The sequence below is a fragment of the Cephus cinctus genome, unplaced genomic scaffold (assembly GCF_000341935.2).
Source record: "Cephus cinctus unplaced genomic scaffold, Ccin1 Ccin1_scaffold0617, whole genome shotgun sequence".
NCBI lineage: Eukaryota > Metazoa > Arthropoda > Insecta > Hymenoptera > Cephidae > Cephus > Cephus cinctus.
This window is the reverse complement of record NW_014333261.1, coordinates 521,443-532,752: the sequence shown is the minus strand read 5'-3', so window position 1 is coordinate 532,752 and position 11,310 is coordinate 521,443. Positions and strand designations below refer to the sequence as shown.

Below are 11,310 nucleotides of genomic sequence, written 5' to 3'. Positions count from 1 at the left end.
GGATGGATTTGGGTCAGATGAAAAATTAAATTTTTTTTGCATCTTTATTTTTAGTAGTCAAATGCATTATGCAATTTCAATGGAATTTAGTAGGAGGGGGATGCATTTTTGGACTCCGAGGTCGAGGATCTCTTTATGCATGTGGGTTAACTTATGCTCCGGGCTTTGAGGTCCTCGGGGTCTATGTAGTTCAGTTTCTCGTATCGTCCCGAGGGTTTCGTTTCCCGTCGTTCTGAAAATCGGTGCTGCTCGTTCCTAGAATCCGGGACGAGTCGAATGAATAAAATATGTCTCGGTCTCCTAAGGGCAAAGGAGTAGTGCGTAACCGTTTTGATATTCAGCCGCGTCCCTGGAGTTTCCACGATGCGCGATGCATAGGCAATTAGCGTGACGCGTTTGGGTATCCTTTACGTGCTCGGCTTTAGGCTCTCGAAGTCCATGGGTGTTTTTTCGATTTTTTATTTTGGGGGTTGTTTGGAATTTTTTTTTTTTTTTCTTTCTTTTTTGTACATTTTCAGTCACGCAGTCTTTATTGAATTTTAGGCTTATTTTGATATTTACAAAATTTTATGACGCAGTTGTATTTATAGGATTTTTTTTTTACACTTTCAGAATGCACCTTCGGCAAGCAGATACGAGAGCTTGGATCGACCTGGTTCGCCGATCTGGGACCTCCCTTCGGTGTTATGTACTGCATCAAGTGCGAGTGCATCCCGGTGAGTCGTTTTTATCACTTTTACGAACGCCGCTATTAGTTTCCATTCCTAGCTCTCTTTTCTCCGTGTCGATTATACAGGTCGTTTCGATTCAGCCATACGTCCGGACGGACACGTCTGACCTATCGACCCCTTGGCCCATGCCAGCTCCACCTCGCTCGACGCTCAATCCTCCTTTCTTCCTCTTACCTCTCGCATATGCTTTTACGTTCGTTTCTATGTACCGGCTCCGACCGCACGACTTTTACGAGCGGTCGTCGCCACTACGATCTATACGGGAAACCTGTACCGTGCCGTACAAAAGTCATTGCACCTTTCTACAGTGCATACACGGTGTCCCGTACTTTCTCTCCAGTGGCCGTTGCGCTTTTTCATACAAAAAAAAATAATGGTAAAAAAAAGTTTATAAATTTTTCAAAAAAAAAAAAAATATATTTTCCGTTATTTTAATTGATTTTCAAATTTTATCAATCTCGAATTAATTTAGCCTCTCCCCACCAAGTCACGTGTCTTCGTCTTAATCGATCCGAGATTAATGAGAACGCACCGGTACAGATACGCGTGGGTGGTGGTTTTGGGCGAGGCTGTATGTCGGCGTCCCGGCATACAGACATACGTGAACGCACGAGGCGGAGAGGAGCCACCGGTCCACGGGTAAATCTTGATCTGGGTGACGTGACCCGTGGTGACTTGACGTGCTTTCTAATCCCACTCCCGTACCCGGCGAGACAGACCGGCGGCCAACCAAAAGCGATACGCGTCTCTTCCCATCTTCTAATCCCATAATCCCGTAATTCCCCTGAATCTCCCGGTGTCCCCGAGCGATTTACGGCCGGTCGCCATTGTCGGTAGTAGCTCGTATCATGTTATCCTCCCAATCCCCTCAGCATCCAGCTCTTGGACCTCGGTATCATCCTCGGTCAACCTTACCGTACAGACATACAGCACGGCTCAATTGGTATATCCGATATCAAATTATATCCCCTTCACCCACGCTACAGAAATAAAAATACTATATAACTCCATCATTGGCACATAATATACCTGAACCTCCCACTTATCAACTGTATAATAAAACAGTGATTTTCAGTCCTTCTCACTTTTTATAGACCACCCCGTTATATTGTCAGCAATAAAAAGAAACATTTTCTACCTCGATCATGTTTTGTTGTGAAAAAAAAAGCCTAATCTTCTCTTGACAGTACGTATGTACACACACCAGGTATATAACGTGAACATATATATATATATATATATAGACAATTCATCTGTATCTACAATCTTTTTTACCAAACTCATCACGTCACAAGAGATGCTGCGCCATGGTGAAATCCTTCGATTTTTTCCACCCACATCCGATACACCGATGCGTCTCACGTACTAAAACGACCCACGGCTACAATTTCTTCTTAAGGCATCGGCAGCATCCGCGCTCCATTCGCCAAGACCATCAACGCAGATGGCCATCTTGTTATCCTCTGTTTATACCCGCAGTATCCATCCCGATGCCGATCCCACCTACGCTGGCTCGGTCCGAGACACTCGATAGTCAAAAGAGGGCCCCCTCCGAGCTATCGTACACTTCCGGTGACCCCACCGTTCCCACGACGCCTACGCGCCCTCCTTCACCGACGCACGAGGACGCAACGCGACGGCGCCACCGCCGGAAACAATAATTACCCACCGTGCTTCGCACGATCACCGTCTGACTGGACCACGGGCTGAACCACTTGCCCACTTCTCATTCTCACTCTACTTCACTAATCGTCGTCCACTTGCTGCCGGTTGATTATAAGCCTAATCGTGACTTCGGTACACACGGTATACGTTCTCGTGATTATTCACGTAATTGAACGATAATTAAATATGTTTTATTTCATATTTGACACATATATATATATATATATATGTAACGTTGTGTATCAACGATTCGAGCGTATACCGGGCGCTATTGGATAAATTTTTTTTTTTTTTTTTTTAATTTAATTATGCAATTTTATTGCAGCTGGCATCTGCACATTTGCATTGGTTCGATTTAATTTTTTTTTTTTTTTTTTTAAATTTAATTATGCAATTTTATTGCAGCTGGCATCTGCACATTTGCATTGGTTCGATTTCCTCAATTCTCATGGGTTTGGGTGGTACTCGGTTATATAGGTTGCATCGATCAGCTGGTTTTATTGTGTTACTATATATATGTATATTCGATTCTATAGACTTGTTTCTGTGACTGTCGGTGGCATTGCACCGATCGTAAGTCAAGCCGTACCCGCTATAGGTGGCTGAGGAGAGGAGTACGGGCGGAGAAGTTGCTCTCGTGTATTTTTAGAAGTTCGAGGAATGACAGACGCGCTTCGCGTATGAGGATCTATTGATAGGTTCGGGTTCCCTGGGGATGAGGGAACGAGTTGCTTTGCTGAGTCAGAACTCCGAGAGGGACGGTCTTTTGCTCTCGGGAAGACCGCACGCGCGTATTTCCGTACCTATGTAAGCGATACGATATACCTTGGCATGTATAATGATATATGGACTATATGGCCATTATGGTATGGAATCATTTAATCGATATACATATATAGTGATATAAATTATATATGCATTCGATACTTTATAAGGCGCATAGATGAATATCTAATCAATCATTTAATTGACCTATTAAATTGTCTGATTACAGATACAGAAGAAAAGACGTATCGTCGCCAGGGTACAGTGTCGCAATATTAAAAACGAATGTCCCAAGCCTAATTGCGAGGAACCCGTACTGCTACCGGGAAGATGCTGTAAATCATGTCCTGGTGATTTCAGTAAGTTTCTTTTTTTATCACCTCAGTGCCATTGGCAGTGGGTGTGATTTTTGGAAAATTTTTCTTCTCGGCTCCTTCTCTTTTTTTCCTTACGGCTATTAATCGTTTACTCTTATCACGAATGTCACGGTAATAATCGTGCCACTCTATCGGTAGGCTAATCGCACGTTATAGTCAATAATCGATAACTGCCGACGCGCTCGATCCATCTTGATCTGTATTCGTAATGACATCCGTGCCTGATATTCGAATTCCGAAAAATATTTGTGTCGCGTAAAAATATATATATATGCGATCACGTGAAATTGTTGTAGAATCAAATTCGTGGCGACGCCCGTCGCCGTCGTGACGCCTAGGGCATCACGTGCTTTCTGTATGCCCGAAAATTCCAGCTCGCACAATTTCAAAATATACGCTGTATAATAGTCAGCATATAGCTAATGGATTTTGATAGGAAAAAAAAAATTTTTTAAGTGGATCCTGCGTGAAAATTTTTCAGTGAAAAATAAATCGTCGTCCATTTTGGTTAGAAAAAAAAAAAAAAAGTTGGAAGATACGCTGCATATAATTGTACATATGGCAAAGAGTAAGGCAAAGCCATCTAGTTGTTCATGCAATGCATAACGTGTATGACGTATAGTGCCAACGTAACAGGCTCAAAGAAAGAGAGAGAGAGAGAGAGAGAGAGAGAGAGAGAGAGAGAGAGAGAGGGAGTGATAAATACGCGAGGGAGGAAATTATGAGAATGGCAGGAGAGAGAGAGAGGGGGGGATCAGCGGGCGCCACGATTTAGCGCCATGGCGCCGGCTATATTACCGCATGGCGTCACTTCGATTAAGCCGCGCAATCTAAATGTAAATATTAGCATACGTAATGATCGGGCATAACGCAGCGAAATCAGGGAGCCGGCCCTGAGGTCGAAGTAGAAGAAATCAGCGTGCGGTCAGCCGTCTCGACGTCGGTCAGTGCGCGGGTAACCGGGGCGGGTGGGGCGCGGGGGGAGGTGATAAACGCGAAGATAGAAGAAGGAGAGAAAGATTCTCGGGTGTACCTCCGTGCGGCCGTACACTGCCATTACAATCCATTACGATCCATTTCAATCGACGTCCTCCACTTGAGAATCTCATGAGATCCATTTGGATCTTGGATCCACGACGTTGCTCCCCGACTAAGGTCATATTACTCGACATGACGTACCGGACAAGTTACTCCAGTACTTTGACTCCGTTCACGGGAGGGGTTTTGCCCTGTCGGTACGCGGCAAAGAGAGTTGGCATTACAATATGAAAATTCCATTTGTCGGCAGAGCACTCGGCCAAGCCGCCGTTATGGTATCGTAAATGTAACCGGCTATACCGAGGAATTGGTCTCTTTGTAATATTCTTAGTGTCCGACGTGTCTCTAGCCACTTTAGTGGATGCTCGTAATACGTTACTCGGACTATTTCGGCGATGTAAAATTCCGCTGGACTGTCAAGAACGACGAACAGTCGGGACATTGAGCCGAGGGTCATTTCCAAATTGTCAATGGATAAACGACGGACGGAGGTTAAAGCCAGCGACGTCTAATGGCCTCGTCTGGACGCGTACGGGGTCGCTGGGATCCGTCATTCTTCACGTCCGATTCTAATGTCACTTACTAATGGAACCGGGCGTAAGGTCAGACTTTTATTTTCTGACACGGCAGCGCCACATTGACGACGCACGAGTTTCGCTTCTTTTGAATTACAATTTGAAACTCGAGTTTGCTCTATACCGAACCCTTCCTTCTCTCTCTCTCTCTCTCTCTCTCTCTCTCTCACTCTCACTCTCACGTTAACTCTCTCTCTCTCTCTCGATCGTATGATCTCACTCTTGCGGCAGAAGCCACCTAGCCCCGACCAGCCGTCGCCATAAAGGCAACATTCAAAGCAGCGACGCCCGGCGCCAGTCGACTCTTTCCTCTCGTACTCGTATTGTTTATTGGCCGGCAGACGGGCCGAATGGCTCTCCTGGCGACTGCTGCTATCTTCCTCATCCTCCACATCCTCAACCTCCTCGTCCAGCTCCCACTCTGACGATCACCCACCACCCACTCTGCTCCGCAGTGCCCGTCGCCCCTCTCGGCCACTGGGTACCTAATCTACTTTGCTCTAGTCCGCCATGATATTTTAACCCCGATGGATGAAGAGGGGGGATCCTTCTCTTGTTGTCCTCGTGGACCACTCTGTCCCGATCTATCTCGACTCTATCTTCTCTTCTTCTCACGTTCCAACCTCTTCCTGTTCTTCTTTCAGGCACGGAGCTCGTTCAGGATCTACCTGCGCAGCTAACGACGGATGAGGAGGAACGCAGCCTGAAACGTGAGTAGCATTAAGGCCTTGCTCTCATAGAGCGACGACCCCCACGCACATGAGCCTGAGAATTCGCTGAGATTCGAATGTGACCGCGTATACGTTTCCAGACTTCGCCACTTTGCTCTCCGGTCGCACCTCGCTTCCTCTACGTCGGGACGACCTGACGCCCTCCTCGACTTTCAACAATGCTTACAATTACCTGGCCACTGGTCGCTTCACCTTTCACCGAAAGAATCTCTATTATTCGTTCTATCTGTCGGCGTCCACACCCAGACCCAGAAGTCTGCAGTTCGTGGACACTTCCGGCAGCATCCTCGAGGAGCAGACCATCAATCCCGTCGGCGGTGTGTATCAGAATGCCACGGGGAAATTGTGTGGTGTATGGAGGAGAGTGCCGAGGGACTATAGAAAGCTTCTTCGGGAGGAGCGACTCCACGTGGCTCTCAGCTGGGAACCTTCGGCTACCCTGACCGGACAGCTGGCCAGGTACAGGGCGCTGTCGTCGGAACACTTTTCAGCACTTTTGGAACCCACCTTGGGGGTAGACAGGTCACTCATGGCTGGTGCTGGTGCTACTGCCATTGTCTCTGCGTCATCAGCATCTGCTCCGTCGGTACATATATCTCTTGTCTTCAACGGAGTGTTTCTTCCGAACGACCTAGCTGAGGTTCCTATTGTCGTGCAACTGGACCATCTGGATAAGGATTATGTTGTACTGCGGGAGGAGATCTTCGTTAAGAAACCATCTAACGAACTGAACGTTGGCGAAGTCCGAAGTGCCTTGTCTGGAGCTGATCTTAGGTTACTCACCAGAGGAAAACTCGTGATCAGTATAATGTCCAAAAAGGACCCTCAGGCGTTGAGACTCAGTGGCGTCGTAGGTCCCAGGGTAACCTGCGACATGTACCAGACACTTCTGTCCAGTGAGAACCCGTCCACTGCTGCTGGTCTAGCTTGGGCTTTCTTAGACCGCACTGGAGCCTTGAGGTACTAGAAATACTGTGATCGTGATACGTTTAGTTCCTCTAAGTTAGTTCAGACCTGAAAAAGTCATTTTTTCAGATACGGAGTCAACCTGATGGGTTTGGAGGAAGAGAGTCCTCTGGTTACTCTAGTGGACGAAGGTGGGAAACGTCGCCTGGAACTGGAGGATCTGACACCGACTTTGTTCGGTAACTTTGCCAATGGATCATTGGAGCGACCAGGTCCTCGTCTTCTGGAACCTCTTTTCAAGGGAGAGCTGTCAGTGGTAGCTGCCTCGCATTTGGGTTCGCTGCTACGTGGACGTCTTGTACAGAGACCAGTCGCCGATGCCAGAGACACTGTAGCGCCTGTTCTTCTTCGTCGCTTTGAGCAGGAACCTGTTTCGAATGGACCCATAGGCTTGGTCTGGGCAGCTATCGATCTGGACTGTGCTCTACATTATGAACTTGAAATATCAGGATTGTCCACTGACAAACCTCTTAAACTGTATCTCGAGACTTTACCTCTGTTGGCTCAGGGTGCACCGGTATACAGGAGACTCCTGGAAGAGTTCACTGGGACTGTTTTGGGAGGTTCGGTTACTGGTCTGTCCCCTGTGGAGTTGTACAGGATCGATTCTGGTATCGGTTTCCTTGAAGTAGACGATAAGGATACCGGAAGACTCCTGAAGACCTCCTTCAGGACCAGAGTACCTCTTAGCTGTTTGCCACACTATGCCGACAATGACGTAGCATCCGTAGTGGCTTACAACCTTCAGCCACCCAGGTCGGAATTCGACATGGGCGCTTGTTTCCATGAGACGAGGTTCTACGAGGAGGGCACCCAATGGACGGCGAATTTGGATCCTTGCTCCATGTGCCACTGTTACAGAGGAAGGGCGCAATGCGATCCTGTACCTTGTCCACCATTATCCTGTCCGACTTCGCAGCAAGTTAAGGCTGGGCCTGAACACTGCTGTCCCATTTGTACCAGTAAGTATCCACTGCGTAGTCATTAATTTTCTAAGGGAGTAAGGATTTTTATAAAATTCATAAAACTGGTTGAAATTATCATAGGCAACAGTAACGGTACCAAGAACATCACGTCTACTACCAAGGGCTGCACACTGGCTGGTCAATTTCATTTAGCAGGAGCCAGTTGGCACCCTTATTTGCCTCCTGCAGGATTCGACACCTGTGCCGTATGCACTTGCGACGTAAGTCTCTCAATTCATCTAATTAAATTGATCAATAAAGCTTATCGACAATATTTAACGTATTTTCAATCATTTGCAGCCAAGTACTCTAGAGGTCAAATGCCCCAGGGTACAGTGCCCGACACTGGACTGCGACCAGAAATTAGCATTCAGACCAGACAAAAAAGCTTGCTGCAGGCAATGTCCAACAGTTATCCCAGTAACCGGTACCATGGGAGACATGTTACCCAGGGATGAAGCAGCAGCGTCAACCAAGAGATCATCCGAGGAGATCTTAGCCGCAGGTGGCTGCAAGTATCCTCTGGGTGGTCCCTATGAGAATGGAAAGGAGTGGCATCCTCGAGTGCATTCCCATGGCGAGATGAAGTGCGTCAAGTGTCGATGCAAGGTAAATCGATGCCTCATAAAATCTACTACTTCCTATTTGGCTAATTGACGTATCTCTAGAGGCTGATACCATGAGAATTTCTCTTCTTGTCTCAAGCCCTTACCCACGAAAAATGTCTAGTCAGCGTCTCGCGGCGTTTGCGTGACGTTACGGTCACAGACAGAAATACACACCGTAAACAGTAACGGAGCGACAACGGGATGCTGCGTTGCGCACATTGCCTACACACTTCCCAGTCGGTTCGCAGGGGATTAAGCCGTGTAATCCACATGCACACACGATGCCTGCCGATAAACACGAGTAATCTAGCAGTCCGATAAGGCAGAAATTTCCACGTCTCAATGTCAGTGCGAAGACGTGGCGCTGGGACGCGTCGACCAGAGGACTCAATGAGGGACGATTGTCTCACTTCGTGTTCCTCTGGATCAACTGTTTTGGAAATCAATAGTGCATTCATGTTGCTGACAAATAATTATATGAAATACATGGTCTGATCAGTGCTATCTTTAATTGCAGAACGGTGAGGTTAGGTGCGACAGGAAACGTTGTCCCAGGTCGTTGTGCAACAGCATAGCCCAGCAGCTACGACGTGGCGGTTTAATAGCGGAGACCGACGACTGCTGCACGAGTCAATGTCGACGTGCACGTCGTCATCATAGGCAACATCAGCATCAGCACCAGCATCACGGGAAGCACTCGGTGACTCCTCGCGAACTAAGCTGAGCCATGATGTTCTCCAGTCCAGACTTGCCACCATGACAAGATCGCTCCGCCGCGTACCAGGACGGATCGATCCGACTTCGGCTCGGATGGGTCCGCAGACGTTCATTAATCAATTGGCTTTAATTAGCGAGAAGGAGAACGGAAGCCGGCGATTCGACTGCGGCCCCGTCGGCCACTTGTAGAAAACCCACCCTTTACTCCCACCAGTAGCGACAACAGCAGGAATAACTGAGCGAAGAGCAACGTAAACAGGAACAGTAGCAGATCAACAAGCAGCAGTGTCGGATCATTTTTAATCGAGTGGCTGATTACGAGATAAGGAAAATAAAAACATCCTATTCGATATCGACCAGCAGTCAACTTCCCGTCAGTGAAAAAGAAAAAGAAGAAGAAAGAAGAGAATGAAAAGTAAAAATCATCAGGACAATTTTCTACTCTACCAAGTTACCCATCAACCAAAGAAGACTGAAGAACCTCGACGACGACGTCTTAGGCTTTCGTCGCGACGCCCATTCGTCCATATCCGTCGCGCTAACAAAACCGCGACCCGTCTCTTGTCTTCCGTCGACTAATTACCGTTTAATCATCAATCGCGAATCGAACCTCTAATTAACTACCGCCATGCACCATTGCCACTCTTCTACGTGCCTTACTCAAGGCCGGTACTCGCGAGGACAACCTTTGACCCTGGCCCGATGCGATTATCACTTTTATTTTCTTTCTCCCTCCTTTCTCTATCCTTCACTACCCATGGGTCCTCTCTATTAACCTGCTTCCTTACCTTCGCCAACTTTCACTCCCACTTTCTTCCTACACCCTCGCGAAACGTTGGCCAGGATTTTTAAAGATTCGCACTGTACCGATCTGTATTATCAATTTTTATTTTATTATTCGAGCCTATTTAATAAGTTTATCACTACTCAATGTATTTATTAGTAGCTCTTAAGTTCACGTAATCGTATAGGACGCGACAGTGTAGGTATTAACGACCTGCGTTCGAACTACATTCGCAATTTGGATGTACGCGAGGTCAGAAATAGCGAGGGAAAGAGAGAGAGAGAGAGAGAGAGCGAGATAATGAAAAGTACGGGAAATGCCAGAGAGAAAGAAAAAATGTATGGGAGACTAGAAGTGCGCAAAAAAAGGGAAAATTATCCGCGTGTAGAGTGTAAAGGGAATTAAGAAATGGGTCTGCATCGTCGTCTAGTCTAAATGAAGGAGCCGGGAAGTTCGGATGGCCAGCAGAGAAGGTCTTCTCTCCGAGGAGGGACGACGCACGATTGACGGTCGTTCTACATATATTATATATATATATTTTTTCTAAAGGGTTTCTGACCTTTCTTGATAACATAAGTCGTAATTGATTGGCAGATGATCAATTGCTATAAGTGCCTTTGTCATTCGCGCAGTCAGTCTTACTCGTCTTTGCTAGACTAGAAAAATTGATTATTAATAACTTGTACATACATACGCATTAACGATAGTTATTATTATTATTATTGTACTATTAATGTTATTTAAGCTGCCCGCACGGCCTGAGGACATATGATATTAATGTACACGTTAGATACGCGCACTTGTTATGTTCTGAATCGATGACGTGGGGATGACGCCGATGACGAGGATGATGACTTCGAGCCGTGGGGGTATGGCGAAAATTTTTTTTTTATATGAACGCGATAACTGTTAAGACTTTTGTATTTTTTGTTTGCGAACGTGTAGCTAAGAGCTTGCGAGTAATGCGTGCGAGCGAGAGAGAATATGATTGGAGCGAATGGGTGTGTGAAAGGGAAAGAGTGTGGGAATTATAGAAGGTAAGAAGAAGGAAGAGAGGAACAAAGAGAGAGAGAGAGAGAGAGAACGTGAGAATATGACAAGAGTGAGTAAAACTACACGTTGAATCTTAAGGGAAACTGATGCTATTCTATACTGTGCCAAAACGTTATCAATTAAACGATTATTAATATCGAATTATATATGTTATCTACGAAACTTAGCTCATCGTAACTGCATTGTATCGAGATAATTAATTAATGTACCTTGTTGATATTGCTAATAATGTAATAATAAATCGTAACGGTATCTGACGCGAGTACGCTATTATATGTTAGAAGGATGTGTATACCGATTTCAGTATTTTCCATAAATAAATGAAATTTAATGTA

The 11,310-nt window shown here is 46.2% G+C and overlaps 1 protein-coding gene across 3 annotated transcripts in view; it reads left to right on the top strand.

Moving 5' to 3' along the window:
• LOC107269241 (dorsal-ventral patterning protein Sog) overlaps positions 1–11,310 on the top strand; it is a 24,549-nt gene extending 13,239 nt beyond the window's left edge. For all 3 annotated transcript variants that reach the window (XM_015742872.2, XM_025086514.1, XM_025086513.1), the window contains 8 exons: positions 613–716; positions 3,391–3,520; positions 5,796–5,861; positions 5,963–6,842; positions 6,918–7,810; positions 7,895–8,034; positions 8,114–8,422; positions 8,939–11,310. In XM_015742872.2, the coding sequence (XP_015598358.1) occupies positions 613–716; positions 3,391–3,520; positions 5,796–5,861; positions 5,963–6,842; positions 6,918–7,810; positions 7,895–8,034; positions 8,114–8,422; positions 8,939–9,145 (2,729 nt within the window). In that variant the 3' untranslated portion in view covers positions 9,146–11,310. The remainder of the gene's footprint in view (positions 1–612; positions 717–3,390; positions 3,521–5,795; positions 5,862–5,962; positions 6,843–6,917; positions 7,811–7,894; positions 8,035–8,113; positions 8,423–8,938) is intronic.